General features: G+C 41.0%; 1 protein-coding gene across 2 annotated transcripts in view; it reads left to right on the top strand.

The window, feature by feature from the left end:
- The window catches only part of SPATA5 (spermatogenesis associated 5), a 191,078-nt gene extending 171,808 nt beyond the window's left edge, over positions 1-19,270 (top strand). For both annotated transcript variants that reach the window (XM_015861868.2, XM_015861865.2), the window contains one exon: positions 17,611-19,270. In XM_015861868.2, the coding sequence (XP_015717354.1) occupies positions 17,611-17,787 (177 nt within the window). In that variant the 3' untranslated portion in view covers positions 17,788-19,270. The remainder of the gene's footprint in view (positions 1-17,610) is intronic.
- Positions 19,271-21,680: the final 2,410 nt, after the last annotated feature.

Here is a 21,680-nt window from a genome sequence, read left to right as displayed (position 1 = left end):
TTTCCTTTTCCTTTTCCTTTTCCTTTTCCTTCTCCTTCTCCTTCTCCTTCTCCTTTTCCTGTCTGAGGCTATTTTAAAGCTCTTTGACAGAGGCAAAGTGTTTAAATTGAGGCTTAGGAAGTTTGCAGAGCCTGGAAAAGCCATACATGTTAAATTCTGTTCTCAAGGTGTAAGCATAGGATGATTGGGCTGGTCTGGGGCATGAAATCCAGACTTTTTGCTGCAAATTAACATTGGTCTGAACATTTTCTCTTAAGTATTGTTCAGTCATGCTCATTAAAAAATCATTTCCTCCATAATAATAGATTCCGTATGTAGATGTATTATGTATGTAAAACGATACGTATTAATAGAAGTAATCATGCATGAAAACGTGTTTTTTGCTTTTCGGCAAATAATGACTCTTCTCACAGCAGCCTTCTGCCCCCCTGACAAGCAGAACAACAAGGGAAGGGAAATCTGTTCCTTCAAATAATTTTCCAGATACTGCATTTTCTGAGTGTGGATGAAGCTGGTGAAGGAACTGGCTGGCTGGCCAGCAGAGATCAATCAGCCACGCTTCCAAGAACAACGTTACTTTTTCAGCAGTGCGGTCAGTACCACGTGTCTGCATGTGCCTGACTGCCAACCTGCTGAGAGACCTCAGTTCAGGAAAGCTGTGTGCATGGCTGAAAATAGGAGAGCAAGTTCCTCTTGATTCAAAATCCTTCACACTGGATAGGTATAAATGGAGTCTTAAGTGTGCTTACAGTTCAGCATTTGCTCAAGTATTTTTCTGAACTGCACTGTTGTGGTGAGACTGAAAGACTGTAGAGTGCCGCACACACCCTCTCAGAAACACATGGGAAAAGCATTTCTTAAATAGTAAGAAAAGCCCCTTTCCTTTTTAGAGATTTACTACAGCATTTCAACCTGTAGACATAAGACCCAATGTCCATTTCATACAAAAAAAAACAACAACCCACAACAGCTGTAAAAGCCAGGTTGCCTTATGAAATCTCTGTATTTTTCATCTTTTGTATATAACTGTGGATTGCAACAAAAGGAAAATGTCTGTATAGTTTGCTTAAGCCTTGTAATCAGAAGCAATCAGGCAGTTTGGCTGAAGAGATGTTCTGTAGCTCTCCTGCTGCGGTTGAGTTCTGGCTTCTGCATCGTGGATGGTGAATGAAGGATAAGGAGGAAAGCTGCAAGCAGCATTCACTGCTGGTAGCTACATGTGCAAGAACCTTTAAAAGATTATCAAGATGACCATTTCCTACAACAAAACAGATACATCAGATTTTTCATCAAACCAAAAGTGAATGATTGTGGAGAGAAGAAAAACCCTAAGTAAATGACAGTAAAGCAGGACCTAGATGTTTTGTTACTAATATAGAACTTAGGAAATCAGGTTTTTTGTCCTTAACTATTTATTATTATTATTGTTTTTTACCCTAGAAGAATCCAGTACGTTTTGACTTGAAAAGATTGAATGTGTTTCAATTCAAAATGACTTTTTCAAGGTTTCTTTTTCAATGCTGTTGCTAAGTATAATGGCTGTGGTTGAATTTGAACCTTTATTAATTTGCCTTTGGATTAAATTATATATTCTGCTTTGGAAGTATTCTGTTCTCTGTTCTATCATAAGTCTTTGCAATTCTACTTTTTGATGAACCTAATGTTAGAGGAAGTTTGGTTTTCTGAAATGGGCAAAGACTTGTGAAAAACTTACTTTGCATATGTTGATAAATTGCACTTTTATTTCAGCCTCAGCATCAGTTTTTAGATCTTTATCTATTCCAATTCTTCATCATTCTTTCATTAAGAAAACTGAGTAGACTGGGTAGCACTAATAATTTCAAGTTTATTTCTATTCCTGCCCCATACTTTTGAGAGAGAGCTCCACACTTGAAAGAGAATGCTTTCTATCTCAGCTGAAAATGGTAAAGTTGTAGGAAATGGGTGTTAGAGAGACTGTAGAGGAATATTCAGCTGATCTGTACCTTAAAACGTATTCTGTTTTGAAAACATATTTAAATGATTGTGTGATTATACGTAGCTGTGGGTGACTAATCTAGTCTATTGCTGCAGGTCACAGGAATAGTCATAAAAAGTATTTATTCTGAACATGAACCCGGATGCGTGCTTTCCCTGCATGTTTCCCATATGTTCTCCAAGTAAACAGTAAATCAGATAGAGACGAATTGAGGAAAGAGAAGCATGGGTGAGCGGCAATTCTGCAGCACTGAGGCTGCAGCCTGGCATAGTTTGAAGTTGTAACTTGTCTCACAGAAGGAAAGAAAAAGAAAAGGAAAAGAAAAAGAGAAAGAATTACTCTAAGGGGATCAGCATGTTTCAGAGACCTGGGAATATGCACTCAAAAAAAGAAAAGGAAAAAAAAAAAAAAAGAAATGAGAATCCTTATTTGCAAAGGTTTAATGGGGGAAGTGTGGAGAAGACTTGGTGACATTTGCTCACAGATGCTTGATGCTGCAGCAGATGCTGGCACTTCTCTGTGGACTTCAATCTGTACAGCCTTCTCCTTAAACCAAGGATTTTAGTTAATTGATAGTTCCAGTTTGGCATCTCCATGTTCCTGTTGCCATTGACCTTGCCTGGCTGTACCCCAGGTTGTATCCGCCTGCCATGGTGTCCCTGTCCGAGTTCTCCATTTGTGTTGGGAAACCTGAGCCTCTTTGCTGACTTATGCAGGGAAGAGGGGAAGTGGGCAGATGATTTCTGAGGGATATGGTTAGCGGTCTGGCCTGCAGGACAGCAAAAATGCATTTCCTATGAGAGTTAAGGAGCACACGAGAACTCCTGAGTTACAAATTTTGTACGGGAGGGTGGCATTTGTGTTTGCCACAAGAAACTGTAATTTGACATTGTCACTTCTAAATACATGAAAAGCTTCAATCTCTGCCTACATTGCTCCATGCTTTTCCGTGTTACCTGGCTTACCTTTAATTCCATCTGGGGAGCCAGTCCCAAAGCTCTGCAGTATTGTTTCTCAGTACACGCAGCTTACATGGCTTTTCTCTTCACCAGCCTGGTAGTTTCTCAGTCAGTGACAAAGGCCATTTCATATCTTCAGTGTCTTGGGCTGGGAAATCTGCTGTTGTACACAGCTGACATGGGCTTTCCATGCTCTGCAATCCCTCTGATTTTCCCAACATCCTTGCCTTCTTTCATGGGCTGGAGAAAGTACACGCTTTCTGTGGGAAACGGTTGGGAGATTAGAGAGAAAATGTTGGTTTCATTCCAAAGGGTGGTGATATATATTCACACCGTTTGTAAGATAAAGCCAGTTCTCTATTCTCTGTTACCTCATGAGACTTCAGCCTCGGGCTAAATGCAGCCACAGACGAATGCTCTTTCTTGTACTTCTAAGGGCACGTCAACGTGAGGAAGTTGTCCTGGAATGAGATAGGGAGTGAATTTAAATGCAGTTGCTGTTCCAGAATAACATCCTGTGTAGATGAGGCCTTGCTGAAGTGACTCAAGGCCATGGGATGGCTTTGGTGGGAGCTGAGGGCACCAAGGGCCCAGCTGCCTTTGGTGGGGAGGCAAGGCTTGGCTGCTCTAGGGCTGCCTAATCTTCCCACCCATGTCACTTGTGGAAAATGGCACTTCCTGATCGTTTTATCAGTTGTTAGTAAAATACAGAGGGTGACAACTGACAGTGTTACTTTTAGATGCAAGCCATAGTTTGATGCCTAACAAATGAATGGTGGGGACTATTTTAGCTCAGCCATCACTTACTGATTTTGAGATTCCTAGAAATTATAATGTAGGCTTTGATCATCTCTGCAGATACTGGAGTTCTGTTGCTGCTGAAGCAGAACAAAAGGAAAACTTCTGCAAGTACAAAATGCATTCTTAGGCTTCTCTTCTAGTAATAAAGTGTAAACGTGAATGTACCGTTTGCAGTGTCAGAAGGGCACCTGTGTGCACGCCCTCTCAGGGTGGTACTGTGGGAGTTAAAATTGCTTTCTTTGGTGCTTGTAATCTTGCTATGATAGCTTTCAGGCCTTACCTTGTGAGATTCATTTGTTACCTATTTTTTTACAGTCTGCTGAAAATTACTGTTTATTTTGAAAGTGCCTTTTTCCAAATTAAGTAGAGCTTTAATTAGTCAGCTTGAGGAACAGAGTGCATTTTTCTACCTCAGTTTTGCATTATGTCAAAAGCTCATTACCAGATGTAGTGATCATAAACACACATGGCTGCTGCATGTAGGTCACCTGCAGGATGAATTACTGTGCATCTTTTAGTTCATTAATGTGCTTTTAACCATGGAGAATATCTAGGTACTAATAACTCACAAAGCAAATTTCAAATATGCATTAACAGTTGTTCAGCTTCTGGTCAGGTCGTCTTTGCTTTGTGTTACAAAAGGAGACATGAGAGGCAATGTCCTGTGCTTAAATAATGAATGACTGTGCAGATAGTAACAAACTCATAGTTACTTCAAGCCATGGCAAACCTTATTACTACCAGTCAATGGATGATAGGTTTTTAAAGGAGAGTAACTGTCTGTATGAAGCTGATTATCTCAGCACAGACATTAATGTATGGGATCTAATGAACTGGAGCAGATTATCCAGCTGGCCTCAGTGGGAATGGGTAGCCTTGTACCAGACCTTCATGTTTCTTCCTCTTTCCCTTTTACTGGAGACTTCATCTATTAAAGAGATAGATGTAAACCCTTACTGGTTAACTTTGCATTAGTGTACAGAATAATGCACAGTGGGGTAGTAGCCTGTGCCCTGTGTGCATTGCAGCTCTCAGCAAGCCCCAGGCTTCCTGTGTCAGGTATTTAGCACGTGAAGATGTGAAATGCAAATGGTTTTGCACTTTGCAAATAGAGAATTCAGGAAAATGAATTACAGTACTTTGTAGAAGATCTTTATGTTAAATACATCAGAGATATGGAAAACCCAGGATGCAATTACTGCCACTAGGTGCTTTGCATTCAGTAACCTATCTGTAACTATTTTAACTATTTAATGTTAATGCTGGGGTTTAGTTACAAAGAACCAAAGAAATGTGACACATTGGTGCTAATTGTGATGCCTTTCTGTTACTAGTGTAAATGTTTTAGCATTTGTAAATTAATTGATTGAATTTGGTGTTAGAAATTGTCTCTCATTTTAACAGCGGATTCTAATGAGTGCAAGATTTTGCAAGACCAATGACCATCACCTTAAGACGAAAGATATCTTGTTTGTTGATTGAATACATTCTGTCTCTGATATATAGCTTCCATTTAGCTTCCAATTATACAGAGCAGATAAGTGTTTTGGGATGTATGTAAGCATAAGCTTAAACTTCAGTGGTGTTTACTGACGTCAGTGGAGCCCGAAACATATGCCTGTGTGCTTTCAGGGTTGCTTTCTTGAAAGAAAGTGAGGAAAAGAGAGAGAGAGCTCTCCTTCCCTTGCTGGCTCTCCCCTTCTCATGTGTGGGTAACATATTGTGCATCTGGTTTTGTTTAAATTCAAGGATGGCAAACAACCACATTCTGTGAAAACTTCCTACTATTTTCCATCCTCCTTTAAGGTTTTATTTTTTGTTGTTTTCTTTTTCCTTCTTGAGATTTGGTAACCTGCCGAGACAAAGTGATGAGAAACTTGGAGGTCTTTACGGAGGCGTTTATTCTAGCAGTGTTTGTGTAAAGCCCTGTGGTCCCACTAAAGCCCTACTTCCTTTGCTTGCTTTACTCTTTTAAACACAGCCTTGGCACAGGCTGACGCTTCATTAGCACAGCTCTGTCGAGAGAGAGGTAGCATGGAAGATGGATAGGTGAAGCTCCCTGCTTATAGCAGTTGATTGAATTGCCTCTTTATGCTAAGATAGTGTTCCTGAAGCCCAATCTAATCTTTTATAGCTATCTAGAGTGTATAGATAATTGTTGATAAATTACAAGTCTGTGAGCACAGTAAACCTGTTGGTTCTTCTGAATCAGCCGTGCTAATGATGAGTTTGCATCCTGAGATGTAAATGACAGTAGCACTCGTTATGCTTTTTACATCTAAAATAGTTCTATACTGTAAGAGTATGTCTATGAGCTCTGATTTTTAAAAGGGAAAACTAAAAGAAAGTATTCCGGAGAGGGGAATTTGTTTTTATTTTGTTTATTTTTTTAGCTGTGAAGCATTTCCTGACATGTTTGCAACAGCTGAGCAGGATGTTTGTTGATTTGCTGTGTGTATGTAACTGTTATGTGGCTATCCGTGCTTTGCCAGCTGCCCGATTAGCGTTGTGACAGACAAAACAACTAAGTGACAGTGCTGAAAATAATTTTGCTGCTTTCTGAAGGAAGTGAAGGGATTAGACTGTTTTTAAGCGCCATTTGCATGGCATCTAAAATATTCTATAGCCTTTAAAGTTGAGGAGAGGAAGATTTTCTAAATGGGCAGGAATGTACATTTTTGAAGTGTTAATAGCTGGACGTCACATCTTTGTCTCTCCATCAAAGTCTGGCTTATGTGAATAGGGTTATGTTGACCCTAATTATAAAGTCCAGGGCTGATCTTCTGTTTGCAAAAATGTCAGTGCAAATTCTTCTTGAAACCACGTAAACTTCATCAGAATCTTATTTTAATGTGGAAATCATATTATAAACTACATCTGTTCCTAATAGTTTTGTGAAATGCCTTGTGGCAATTATGGCCACATTTTACTTAGTAGATAATACCAGGAAAATATCTAGCACAATTTCAGTGTTTTTTCCCCTTCTTGATATACACCATCTTATAGAGAAAGGCCAGTAGTCCATCAATAGTGCATAAATTAAGAAGTCTCTTGGTGGCTGCCTCAACAGTCTGAGCAGTACATATTAGCTAAAGAAGAACTGGAAAGCAGCGTGAATGTTTCCTACATGGGCTCCTTGCTGTAAAGTTGTCAGGCAGAACTTATTTATGGATATAGCAAACCTGAGAAAAATGGTAAGATTACCATGACATGACAAGCACCCACTATAAATAGATTTCCCCTTCCTGCTCGTCTGCTCTTCCTCCTGCCCTTCACGCTCCACTCCAGCATAATGAGCTGCGAGGGCCGCATGGTTCCCCCAGGTGAAGGTCAGCCCCTGATAGATTTTTGATCATCGTGTAACGTTCCACTGTTACTATGTGGTCCCAGTTTTAACCTCTTTGCAGATTCCCTCGATTATCCCAAATCACTTTCACATGGAGCTGAGGTTAAACTTTATTTCTCTTGGCTTGTCCCTTCTGCAGCAGACACTTCCTCTTCACTTTGAAAGGACAAAGCGATGTTCAGCTGCCTGGGCTTGCGCCCAGCATTTGATTTATACATTATTTAATTTCCTTTAGAAAATTGGAAGCAGAACTTTAGGAGTGGAAGTCAGTCCTTTTCATTTGTTTAAGGATCTTTTAGGGCTAATATAATCATCGATAGTAGATGTCAGCATGATTAGGGTGACTTAAGGTGAAGCAAGGAACGCTGAATACCGGGGGAAAATTCTTCCGTAATGGAGAGGGTGCCAAGATTTATAGCCATGCACAACATCTGTGGGTTTGGAACTGCGGCATTAAAAAATGAAGTGGAAAATCGTTGGGTTTTTGAGTGATGTGTTTAGGACACCTGTGTCCCCTTACTGCATGGCGGACTGGGGCAATGTTTCTGAGGTTTGTAAGGTTTGTGCCCTTTACCGTACATCTGCGATCATTTCTTGGACTGCAGTGCTTTCTGGAACTTAATTTAACAAACTAACTAATTTTGCAGAAATTCCTCAGTCCAGAGGTTTGCATTTGGGCTGACGCTGCATTCACTCCTGCAATTAGGTCTGCACATGCTGTCAAATGACTGCCAAGGCAATTTGAAAATTTCTCATGCAGTGAAGTCAGGAAATTAAAAATTAACTCTGGAAAGGACATCATATAATATTTGGCAATGCGCTTTGAATGCGATGTCCGCTGAGGTGTGGAAGGTCTTCCTCTTAAAAAAACTCTGAATGTTGAAATATTTCTTCCATGGGGTTTGGAGTGATCCACAGCTGAATGAAATATCAGAAGAGGTTTGAGGCTGGGTTATGTGCACCAGACAGGTTGGGTGGCATCACACCATGAGATCCAGCTTCCCCATGACATCTCATGCATTTTGGATACTCTCATACCAGACGCAGCAGATCATCGATATGACAGAGTCCTTCAGATATCATGAAATATGTTGAATGTGATACCAAGTAGGAAATGCTAAGAATCTTGAATTAAAAAACAGACAGAATATAGCATTTTGTGTTGCTCGGCATGCAAACCAGTGCTCTGTGCTAGCACCCCATATGTGCTGTCCTCACTCTTTTGCTGTGTTTGTACAGGCACTGAGACACTCTCTGTTGTAGCCCTGGTGTCTGTGCATCTAACATAAAATGAGTAGATGTAATTCACTGGAAAGTTTCCCCTTTCTCCTGCATGTAGGCAATTTTTGGGTGAATCTTATGAGCTCATCTCTTGACAAGAGGCAGTTCAAGCTGTGCAGTGATGCCCAATTGTGGGATTGCACAGCTTGGCTGCCCAGTTCAGTGAAGTAAAATATTTATGGCAAGTCATGAGAAGGCGCATGTTTGCTGCTGGCTTTGTGAGGAGGAGTGGATCCATAGCAGTGCAGGTAAGAAAAATAGGTGAGCTTTCTCTGTGTATTTACCAGCTTCTCCCAAAGCAGACTGCTAGGTATTTTGAAGGTCTAAGCTTGCATAGTTCTTTTACAGAAACTTGCAGTGTGGGCTAAGGCTGCTTTATGTTCTTACTCTGCAGGCTATGGATTTGAGGAGACTTCACAACCTGTAGTACTGGGTTTTCTTCTCATTTTCTCCTCCTTGGTCCCCTCTGCCAAAAATTTTCCATGTCTGAGGGTCCTGCCTGTCTCTTCCATTGCATTCTGTGATAGCTGTTTCTTTCATCTTTCTTTCCTCCCTTCCCTTTGTAGCAGTTAGCAGAAACAGAGCTAGGATAACTCCTTTCTCCAGTGATGGAAACAGGAGGGACCATGATGTTATGTCTGGTAGAGCTTACTCTTCATAAGGTAAATCAGTGAAGGAACAAGAGGCATGTTCGTGCAGAAAGGCTTTTGGTAACTTCTTTTTGTCCCTCAAACATGGCACCTGTCAGGTCAGGGCCCCTTGGCAGTGCAGAACAGACCTGTTGCTGCTGTCGCTGATGTTTCTTACTGGTTTGAGGTTTTATAGCAGTGGTCCTTAGCTCCGTGATAGTAGATCTCATCTCACTCTTGTGGCATCCTCTGCTGTGCTACAGCCAAGTGTGCCTCTTAAATATATCCGTAACTAAAAGTAATTGTTGGCACACCACTATTCTTTCTTATATATATATGTCATTCCTTGCTTTTCCTTGCTGATTCCTTTTTTTGTTGTTTTGGTTTGGTTTGGTTTTTTGGTGGTTTGTTTTTTTTTTTGCACAAGCAAAACTTGCCTTACTTTAAGCTCTTTACCAGCCTTTCTGCTTCTTCCTTAAGGAGTAATAACCATGCACGGCAGGATCTACCTTTGGCAACAGCATTGCTTCCTAGGTCTGACTGCACTCCCAGCCTTGCTCTGCCCCTAGAACACAGGCATGCAGTCCTCTGATTTTCCTGGGAAACATGAGCAGCTGGGTACCACGGGAAGCTCCAAGAGGTAAACTTAGAAACAGTCTGAAATTCCTTTAGCACTCTGCCAAGGAAATAGATACTCCATTGGAGACATCTCTCACCTTCCAGGAACTGAGATCCAATAAGTGAAAAGCAAGGGAGCTCCCATTAAGGACATTATTCATCTTTCAGTCTAAAAACCCTACACAACAAATGTCTTTTCCCACTCCCTGCCTCAACTCAGGATATGTATGCATGTGTAAATAGCCATATAGAAAAAAACAGAAGGTATTACATCCCTTTTATTCTCATTATCCTATGATTTGCGTGCTATCTATCCAACAGATAGAAACAGAAGGACTACAGAAGATTTCTTAGACTTTCTGGCTATTAACTTTTAGCTGAGTTTGTTTGCATTTACTGTATTATGTATTATTGTATTATGATATCTCATGCATAGGTAACTATAAATACATTTGCAGTTTACTTGGTGTACCATATCCAAATCAGAGGTAGTATTTGCCACAGTGGAAGGTCTAAAAACAGGATGAAAACAGAACTTCAAAAACCATGAAAAAGAATATATATATATTTTTGCTCTTTGCTGAGTGGATTCAGCCATCTCTTAATGGAGACGTAGTGTAACAGAAATGCTACTGCAGCTGAAATGAGTTGAAAGGCAGTTCTAGACTGGCTGAGTTCTACTGACAAAAGAATAAATATTTTTTAGGGAAGGGAGGACATGTCTCCCAGTTCCTTCTGCAGAACTGGATTTATTTGCTTTGTTTTGATAGGAGTCTCAGACCTCTGCTGCTCTACCAGGTGAAACTTGAGAAAAGAAACACTGGCTTGAGAAGCAAAAGCATTAATTATTTTTCAATGCAAGAAACTTGGAATATGCTGAATGTGTTGCTCAGCCTCATCATCTAAAAGAAGCCGAGCAAACAAAAGAGCTAATTAATGCCCATACCCCGATAGGTTTCCTAAGGTAGAAGCTGACAAATCTGTTTTGTTGCTTTTCTTTTGTTTTGCTTTTCTAGAGAGAAACTTAGGATGGCTACAGCTAATGATCTCCTCCAAGTCTTTTACACTTTTAGTTGAATTATTCCATCCACCGCGCTAGCGGCATTCAGCAAAATAGCACTGGCTTAATGTGCAGCTCCTCTATAGTAACAGCAGACTCTGAGTGAGAACACAGTATTCTGTTAATTGCTTTTAATTAAAGTGAACACACACACATATGTATGTGTACATGCAGAAAGACTGTTTTTCTGGTGGCTTGGCTTCCTTTTTCTCACCGAAGGGAAGAAGTTAAGCTTTCTCATTAAATGTTTATATAAAAATGAAATAATTCTGAGGTTAACCAGAAATGCAGCTTAATCTTGTATAGAAACATGTGTGTGATTCTTTTTTCAGTTACACAAATACAGCCGAAACTTGAAGTTGGCAGAGAGCGCTGTTTAAAAATATTCAGTCCCAGCATGTAAAAACTCGTTTTGTTACGGAATTCCTTTGTGAAAGGTGCAGCTATGACATGTCTCTGCCAAAGTGATGGGATCCATATCGACACAGTACGTCTTGGAAACTAGCTGCATTTTGGGCTTGTAGTTACAGAAGTTAAATTGGAATTTACATGTTTTATATATTGCTTGGAAGGATACCACATCTAGTAACATTTTTAAGAGAGTGGAAAGAAGAATAGAGAAAGCTTACAGATGGGTTCGAAGTTTCGCTCTGTTGGAACACGTCGGGATGAGTAGAGGTATGTATGATGACACTTAGCATGTACCACTGAAGGCTCTGGTTTATTCTCACTAGCTGTCATCATGTGCTATAGATATGATACATATGCTTAATTTTGGCTACTTACCTTATCTCTTCCTTATTTTTCCCTGGGTGTGTTTGAGCTTCATAGAATATTAAGAGCTACTGATATGTGTGATACTATCTGCTGCCCAGGCACAGCCCTGCTCAGTTTTTGGACCTGTAGGAGCAGTTACACACAGCATTTTGTGGCCACTGGTTTCTGCCCCATGAAAGCCCAGGACCAGTGGCCTGGCTCAGTCCCACTGGTGTTCCAGGTGCTATGACAATAGTAAGCAGACAGACATGAAGCCTAGCCCTCCTGGCAGAGACCAAGAGGAGGACGTGGTCTCTATTGCAGCCCTAGAGTAGCTGTGGCCACCATGGAAAGATCCAAGGAGAATGCTGTCCTGCTCAGAGTGGCTGTACTCAGGTGGAACAGAAACTTAATGTCCCTGGTGCAGATCATCAGGTAGGCTTTGGTCACATGCACATGTAGTGACAAGTGCATCAGTCTGTGAAGTTACACAGATAAGCACACTGTAGATTAAACACTAAGTGAAGACTTGAGCCTCTCTATTCTGAAGTCACCTATAGTGATCATTAAAGAAGCTGGTTTTGTTCAATTGCATTTCCTTAACAATCTTTCATAAAAGAAATCAGGAATAGCAGAGATTGTTAGCTCGGATTGTTGGATCAGAGACACAAGACACACATAATACCTATCCTTTTTATTTAAGAATTACAAAGGTGCTTGCTTCTTCCTCTATGTTTTAAAGTAACTGTCCAATGTCAACTCATATTAAATCTCTCTTTAATAAACAAGGAAGAAGGAAGTCTATCTTTTTGTAAAATAATACTTGAATACATCCTCATTGCAGAGGATGGTTTCAATACAAATAGGGGCTCATCTGTTTCAATGCAGTGTTCGGGAGCTTAAGCTTCAGGAAAACATTTAATAATGTTTTAAAACATAGTTGCTTAGAGATCAAAGAAGCTTCTGTCTCACTGGGGTGCTTACATGGCTGGTGAGTGCTTTGCACACTTGTTTTTTTTCTAGCATTGCTGTAGCAGGTTATGAAAGCTGTGTGAAGTGACAACCAGTTATTAAGTCAATTCCCTTCAAAGCTCCAGCGATGGGTGCAGCACATGAGTCTCAAGAATGAATGAGTACCGTATGAAACACATCACACTAATATACTTTATTGTCTTCCGTTTAGAAGATATAGTTTTCCATTTTCAGGATGACCAAACGCAGAACCCACCTGATTTAAATCTACGGATCACAGATGTGAGTGGAAGGAAGAGGCGCCCATATAGGGGTGATTTTGTTGTTCAGAGATGAGATGAAAACTTAGAACAGGGCAATCAATTATTCCCTAGTGTTGGATGGTTGTTCTCCTAAACGGAACAAGATTTGTAGTGGGCTGTAAGGATTAATCTTCTCAGAGAAGAAAAGAAAGGCATGTTATCCTGTGTTTCCTATTGTATATATAAAACAGGAAAGCTGAAACATGAAAGAAATACAAAATTGAAGACTTTTTGAAATGCCTCAGAAGCCTACCTCTCACTGCTTGAAAACCTCTTAATTTAACCTGTTTTCAAGGGGAATAAAATGGCAATCGTGGCATCTTAAGACAGCATTTTTATCTCCAAAGCAGCATCTTGTATGCAAGCATTACCTGGGGCATGCCTCACTGCTCAGCCAGTGTCATGCTGTGATACCACAACTGCTCTGCCCGTCAGAAGCAGCGTGATGCTGCTAGAACAGTAACCCAGTGGTCAGCTAGCATCTGGATTGCTTTTCCACCAGTGGTCTGGTTGTTTGTGCCTGGTACGGAAGGCCCAACCTCATGCCTACACCTTCATGAAAGGCTGTGGCCAGCAGCGGGTTGTGTCTGCACAGAGGGTCACAGAGTGAGCTGCGGTGCCACGGAGGGACCCAGTGGGGCTGGCGGACCCCTCATGGAGAACACAGGGGGTCAGTGCCCACACTGCAGCCTAGCAGCCTGCCCTGGTGCTGTATAGTAGCTTGCAGGTAGCTTCCTGCCGGGCAGCACCCCACGTTGTGCTATTCACAAACCATTCTGTATCCAGGCTCCTAATCCCTCTTACACACAATCCCTTACAACTCTTTAACTGGTGGGGAGGAGGAGTGAGTTAAAAAGGAGGGAAAAAGGAAAATGAAACACAATGTGCAGGCAGTGTCTGCCAGGGACTGCGTGCACAATTGACACCAGCTGCAGCCCAATTAAAGCCGACATTCACAGGTGTTCCTTGCAGACCCTGCATGAACAAAACCACTTTCTTGGGAATACCTAAGGCTTTAGCACATAAGCTGGTTTCTTTCTTGCTTTTGCTTTTTCTTTTTTAAGATTCTTTAAAGCTATTTAGAGCACTTTAAACACAAAGAAGCTGAAAAGGACTTTCATTCCCCTGGAAAGGGCTGGTACTCATTGCCAGGAGCGGGGCGAGCCAGCCCAGCAAAATGGCATGGAAGGATGGGTTGTGCTGAGCACTGCTTGCTCAGGGTGCTTCAGCCAGCACCTGGCATTTTGTGCTTGCTGGAGGTGGAGCGTCTCAGTGTAAACCCATTGCTTCTTGGGACCCATCGTTATTTGGGAATGGCTGCCAGCCTGTTTGTGGCTCTGCTGGTTGCAGTTGAGCTGTGTGGTTTGGATGGCTCGCTGGGGCTCTCCGCTCCTCCCAGGATAACCTGACACAGTCCCTTTTGGGCCTCGAAGTAGGAGTAAATGAGCTGCTTACTTTCTGACCTTGGAAGCACTCACTCAGATGATAAATCACTCCTTATGTTCAACTCTTGTTGTTAACCAGAAAAAAAATGGTAATGTGCTTTTTAAAGGAGGCTTGAAAATTATTTCCATGCTAAGACCAGACATCGGACTAATGTCAGTAAATAGGTCAGTAATTTGCTCTCACTGCATTGAAAATGAGAATCACATCTGTTAAATTTTCATTTGTAATGATGCTAATAATCAATGGAGGGTATATTCTACCACTCATAGATTTAGTACTAGTTAGCCCCACCCTGCTGGCTATTCATCCCTGCAGTAACAACCTTCACCCCATACTTGTTTAATTACCTGCTGCCTGGCCCGTTGCTGTGTTTTGTTTCTGACATTCACTTAATGTCTTCATCACCGCTTTAATGGTCATTGCTGAAAGCTGCCCTCAGTTCAGATGAAACTGAGAATACCTGTTTTGTCCTTCAGTGTTCTGAGCTGCAATTTTGCCTCTGGGACAGCAATAGGACATCATTATTCCTGTTCTTTACAGCATGCTGAGATCCAAAAGTCTTTTTATACTGAAAAGACAAAAACTGTGATCCTTTGGATTTGTATTTGAAAATAGATACGAATTGCCTTAAAACCAATGCATAGGAAATGGTGCTTAACAGCATTCATCTATATGGGCAGGCAGATGCTGTTCAAGCTGATAAGTGCAGTGGAGAGAAAAGAAAGTCAGCCAGGGTTCAAACTCAGAAATATGAGGTCTAAATTAGATGTTGTTGCACAGAAAAAGCTGCTGGAGATGCTGTGGGTTATTTTCTGAAATAAATCAACCCGGGAGCTTTTTGGTGCCATGGTGCAGCACCAGCCACAGGGACAGAGCAGAACCCGAGGGCTCTGCAAGGACTGTCACTGGGGGCTTGTGGAGGGGGATGTAGTGAAAGTCCATTCAGTCACTGATGATGTGGGGAAGGTAAAAAGAGAGCAGATGAATCACGGCTCTTATAACACAGGAACTAGGAGGCACTTGTTGAAATTATCCACTTTAAGACAAACAAAAGTGCTTTTTCATACAGTGCATGATTAGATCGTGGCGCTCATCACAGGATGTCATGGAGGCCAAAAGGAGAAGTGATTTAATAAAGTAATTGGACAAACTCACTGAGGAAAAGTCTACTGCAAATTTTTAAAACTCGTGATCTAGATATAGTGTTTAGTATGGGAATGACACTGAGCCCTGCGGGGAAGGACCTTGCACATTGCGCTGAAAAGCTGCTGATTTTCTTCTGTGCTGTCCATAAAACCCTTCTGCTCCCTTTCCTCTTTGTCGCACTCAACCTGACATATATTGTGCTTTAATCCAGGCAAAAATGAGGTCTTAAATCCCTTCCGTTGCTTGGTCTGGTATGAGGTGTTCCAGTGCGATTATGGCAAGAAATATCCATTAGAGACCTGATGTCCTCAGTTGGCAAAGGAACAGAAACAATGCCATTGTATCTTCTTAGACTATGTGCAAGGGCCCAAATTTTAAACTCTGTGCCGTATTGCCTGCTCTTTATTACTCAATATTATATGGGAGATTTAGTCTGAGTGCAGACAGGAAAAAAGAAGATGATAATTCATACCTTTAAATCCTTTCTTCTTCCCTTAAAAACAGTTCAGATATTCCTGAATACCAAATAAAAGAGTACCATTTTTCTGCTATTTCCTCATGTTTTGTATTTTTGGTTATCACGGAACTTATGTTACAGTCTTTCAGAATGCAACGAAAAGAAAAAAATCCTTTGTAGATTAATTATGGTCGCTATTACTGATACTCTTGGCAGAGCTCAGGGAAAGCATCTAGACATCATCAGGATTGGTTTACGGGCAAATTCCTCCCAAGTGTATCCCTGTGCAAATAAAACAGGAAGATATAGGACTGGCAGTGGTGTGCCTTCTTTTTTGGATCTGCCAGTGTGACAGTCTTTACATAGCTTCTCCTACAGAGCAATATATCACCTCCCAACAACTGAACTTAGTGATATCCTGCTTCGTCGTTTTGATGCTGTGGATAATTGGTCTCTGAGAGCAGAACAGAAGGGACAAACCCAAAGGTTTCTTCCTCTTTGTGTTGTGGAAAACATGCCCTTAGTGCTGTATTTGGCACAAATACAAGCACAGCTTTGGAGTTGGGGATCTGTTTCTCTATCCAGAGTCTTCTCTCTTTTGAAAGACTGCTGCGTTTGGTTTCAAGCAGGGATAAGGACGTGTGGGGGGGTTGTTCTCAGTTTTGTGTATTCTGTTTTTATTTCCCCAGTTTTTTTTTGCTGCTGGTGGTGGTTTGTTGGGTTTTTTTTTTTTAATCTTCAAATAGCTTTGTGTTTGTGTTGGAAAGTAGGAAATAGTCACACCACCTACTTAGTGAAAAACCTGAATGGAAGGACTGAAGTACCTGCATTAGTTTCCGGAAGGATACATTGCTTATCTCCCTAAGAAGCTGGAGCACTAAAGCTCAGCTCTGTTTCCACCTTTAAATGTCTCTGAAATCCTGAAGTGCATTAAAATGCATAACAGCAGTGTTTAGCTTCACTGTTCATTAGAGCAGCACGGAACTAAAAGTAATATTGTTGTAACTTGACAAAGCCAACTAAATCCATGCATGTTTTCTTGTGAAAGCTTCCTAAACATGCTGCTAAATCCTCTAAAAAGCTACTAAACGGCTTTGGCAACCATTAGCACAGCATAAGCAGGGGAACTCTTTTCAGTAAGTGAACAAACAGAGAAAATATGCTGAATAGCTGGACAAATGTGTTTCAGCTGGCTCTTTCATTTACAGATATAAGGGAGCAGTCAATATCAATCACTGTTTTCCCTGTTGCACTGGAAATCACAATATCTCTTTTCATTCCGCAAGCTCTTTTCACCACAGCAATGTGTCTTTAGAATGACACTGGCATCAGTCTGTTTCCGCTGTCTGAAGTCCAGAGAGCTTAAAAACACATTTCAGGGTATGAGACCTTCACCCCCCTCCCTTTCCACACACCCCTCTCCTTTGAGCTTTCCTTGCTGAATTAATTGGTTTTACTTCTTTCCCAGCTTAAAGTTTAAAAGGAAAAGTGCCCACGGAGCCTGGGAATATCTGCTCTTGTGCTTTGGGGACAGAAAAATGTATTGCTGCTTGCTGGGGTTTTAATTTATCAGGTGTTGCAGAGGGGTTAAGGCAAGGTAATATGATTATCAAGTTGAAGTAATTTGCAGCGTACTCGTGCGTGAAGCGTAATGTTATTGTGGTTTGAATTTGGAGCTCTATCCCGTTGCTGGGAAGTGCTAATCACCCACAGCCTCATTTATTTAAATAAAAAAGAGAAGTGTCAGTGAAACTCTGTCCTGGTGAGTATCTGGCATTCAGAATGTGCTGATAACCTTTCTTCATTCCAAGCAATGCATTTTAAAATCATAACGTGGTGGGATGTTTGTGTCGTTGCAGATAACAGCAGTCTGTAGAGAAGCTGCCCTGCTGGCGCTTCAAGAAGACATCAATGCCAAGTGTATCATGGGACGGCACTTTCGGGATGCATTGACGGTTGTGACACCAAGAATTCCCGATTCCTTAATCCAGTTTTATGCAGATTATCAGCAGCAAAGTGGACTGCACGCGCTTTGAAAGGCAAACCAATACATACGCCTGTTCATGGTGTGAATGGCAAATTTCCTTTGTAAAGCTGACAAAAGCCAAAGAATTTTGCATTGTACGTGGAATGTCCAACATTAACTCAAATGTGAAATCATCATAATAAATGCCCATGTGGATTTTTTGAGTGTAATAGAAATCGTCTAAACTTTGTATTTGACATTTCCAGTGGTATAATCTGCATTTCAGAGGCAGTAAGAGTGCTGGTTTAATTCAGTATTTCTGAGTCTACACCCATCTGTCAAAAAGTCATTCCCAAAATCTAAAGTTTTAGTGGATTCTTTGCCTTTAACAGAGCTGCAGTGGTTATCACTGCTGCCTTCGTTTGTTCGTGCCTCAACCCCAGTTTAATCCCAGGGACCCTCCCAGCACGGCACAGACCTGGGGAGTGGCCTCACTACAAAAATGCTGGAAATTATTCTGAATCTTTTGATTTACGATCTCCAGAGAAGCTGCCAAACAGGCTTGCCGACCATAGCGCTTCCCTGATTGATTACAGCAAAGCATTTATCTTCAGTCTTCAGCAGCAATGTTTCATGCATGCTTTAAAGCGGGCACGTTACAAATTGTGCATTGCCCGGCTTCCAACGTATTTCAGAAAGTGACCTGCATCTGATTCCTGCCTCACCTGAAACCACTTCCAGGCATCAGCAAAAGATGATGTTGTTTGCTTCCATCAACATACCTAAATCTGAGTGTTGATTGGTGATTTTCAGTCAGTCAGAGGAAATCCCAACTCCAAATGAATAAGAAAACCTCCTTACAGAAACTGCTATCAATGACCACAAAATGGTTTAGGGACAGATAAGATCTTTTCAGATTACTTCTTTGTTATATCACCTGTTGAAACAGCAGCAGATCTTTCTGGGCCCCCTGCTCTTGCACTTGATGTAAGAATTAATTAAGCAAATTGATCTTCAGCATTTTTCCCCACAGTGGAAAGGCAGCTTTTCTATTCTGGTAGTGAAAAATAGAGGGAATAATAAAACAAAACCAATCTGAACTTTAACAAAAAATTTTAGGAAGGTGACAAAAAAACAGAAATTCATTGGTTAATTCTGTGCTTTGCAGGTAAGTAGAAGAATTTACAAGTCAAAAATTTAGCCAAGTCCTGCTTTTACTTCTTGGAGTAAACAAGAAAGATCATTTTCAGGCTTTAGTGAGTGTAAGGTTTTCTTCTGCGTTTGTTGATGCTTCTGAAGACTTTTCTTTCCTGCAGCCATTGTATTTCTGTTTGTGAGAGGTTTTTTTTTTTAGCACTGTTTTTTAGTAAGAAATTTGCATATAATTAAGAGAGATTTCTACCATATGTAATGATATTATCAGTGTGAAAGGGAAGAAGTAATCTCTTGGCTTTATGGTTTTTTTCTCTTTAGGTAGTTCCACTGTGTCTGCAATTTGTAGCCTTTAAAAAGAAATCTCATTATGTATTATGATTAAATTTTTATTACTTTTAGCTTAACTTCTTGTTGCTGTAATTAGCACGTAATTTTACACTCATTGATAAGGATTAGAGGATGCAGGAAAGCAGATAGTTTACTTAGTTCTGATGCATGTGCAGGGAATTCTTCTTTCCCATTCCCACTCTCTGATAGTACAGCAGGAAGAGGGGATGGAAAAAAGAATGATAAACAGGAAAAATTGCCTTGGGGATCCAGGCCACAATTGAAACTACTTTATCCTTCTTTTCTAAATTGTGTATTCTCCAACCCGGAGCTCAGGATGTGAGAGCCATTTATAGTAACAGTTACATTTTAGATGTTTTTTGTCAGAATTCTGGAGAATAACCCCACATTCCTGCTGGAATACGGTTTTGGTCAATGCTTATCAGCACGAGAGTCCTTTTGTAATCATTTTGATACCTCCTTGGAAAATCCTTCTGTTCGTGGAGACACTCAAGGTCAGGCTGTACAGAGCTCTGAGCACCTAAGGTAGCTGTAAGTGCCCCTGTCCATTGCAGGAAAGTTGGATTAGATGGCCTTTAAGGGTCCCTCCCAGCTGAAATGATACTATGGTTCTCTGAAATGGGCTACTGCACATGGATGGGATTGATGTGCCAGGGGATAGGCATCCAGCAAGAGCCTCTGCCTCTGCACCCTCAGGCTCCCATTGGAAGATGCAGACAAGAGCACTACTGGACAGACTACTTTAGAAGTGCTTCTCTTCCTCTAGCATTGACGTGAGTCATTTTAACTTCAGAGGTGAACTGTTCACAGCCTGCTTTCATGCACACATTGTTTCTTGGCACCAAATCAAGCTGCTTGCAGTGTGAGGCCATATAAGCCTGAGTACCTTGACGCTTCAGAATAAATCAGAGATAGAGGAGTGCTTTCTACTACTGGGTTATTATTAACACCTTTATTGTTGTTTGGGTGTGTGCGTGAGATATTAATAAAACGATAGAAACTTGGCAAACAGAAAAGAACACATTTGAGAGGAACATCTCTTTCCCATTCCCTCTTTACTTCCTGAAGTGGTTTCCATACTTACTTCTTTACATTCTTTAGGAACGCAGTCCTTTTCCTGCTGGCCATTATCTTTAGGAGCTGGGTTTTGGCCCAGGTACTGCTTGAATTGCATAATTGTTAACATTAAATCAGCTTTTCAATGTTTCAGGCACATTTTGTTTAAATACAGAGTTTAACGTCTGTCTTCCAATAACAACGTCTTGAAAAATGGCATCAAATGTCTTTTGACAGCTTTGCCAAAAAATGACCAGGAGAATATTTATGATCAAAATGCAAAAATGCCTTCACTTAACCTGAAAAACATCCAGTTCTCTACTTTCCCTAATGCGTAAAACAGATTCTCACTGCGAGCACGATATACAATTCTTAATCCTGGAAAAAGAATGAAGTTTATTGTGGATAATTTTCTGCAGTCTGAGTGTGAATGGAACGTGATGCTTGCTGAGTTCTCGTTCAAGGATGACTATTTAAAATCAGCAAACTGATTAATTTTGTGTCTGTAGAGCTGATTTTTCAGGTTTGTGTGTTCTGGCTCTTTCCTTTTAGTTGCTTTACTTGTTTTCAATGTCAAAGTGTGGTTCTTCTCCTCCAGAAGCTGGGCATGTGCCAAACACAACGCTCCTGTAGATCAGCATCGGCAATCAGTGCTGTGGGTGAGGCCGCGTGGGGATGATGCTCTGTGCAAATCCCGTGCTGATGGGGCATGGCAAGGGTAGAGGAAGCTGAAAGGTAAAGCACGGTGCTTTCCTTTGTGTTGTCTGGTTGAGTCAGAGTTAGATGGATGCTTGTGAGTCCACGGATAGGAAAATTAGCCCTCACTGCAACAGGCAAGGGTGAAGGAGACTGGCTGTAAGGCTTTTGGTTGTCTCTTCTGTGTTTGTGCTTAATGTTGTTGGGTTGTTTGAAGTGAATTATAATTATTTTTATCTATTGTTTTTATCTATGAGCAAAATCTTTTGCTTTTGCTGATACTTGACATGAAAGAAAATGGTGAAGGTGATCTCATAAATACAGCTCAATAAAGATCATTTCCTAAGGAGTGGGTTCAAGACGTATGCAGCATTGTAATTGAATTTGGGCATACTTTTGAATGGCGAGTTGACATGTGGAAGAGAAATATTTCAGCAGAAAGCTGCCCCTAATGTTGGATTTTGTCTGCTCCTTCTGCAACTTCTGCCTGTTCATTTATTAAATTTTTCTGTAGGAAACCAGGCCATGCATTTTCTCCAGGGCTTTGTGTATTCTTTGCTAAGTACTTTAAATGGTGTCATTCTTGCCTGCAGACTTAAACCCAGCACCTGCAGTGTTCTGACAGCAGAAGGAGACGTGTTTTCTCTGTTAACCCATCCGCCAAAGAGTGCAGCGATGCGGGAAGAGTCTTGCTCTGTGCTCACATGG

This window comes from Coturnix japonica, chromosome 4 (assembly GCF_001577835.2).
Source record: "Coturnix japonica isolate 7356 chromosome 4, Coturnix japonica 2.1, whole genome shotgun sequence".
Taxonomy (NCBI): Eukaryota; Metazoa; Chordata; class Aves; order Galliformes; family Phasianidae; genus Coturnix; species Coturnix japonica.
Note: the sequence above shows the minus strand (reverse complement) of the source record. Positions and strands in the feature narration are given on the sequence as shown.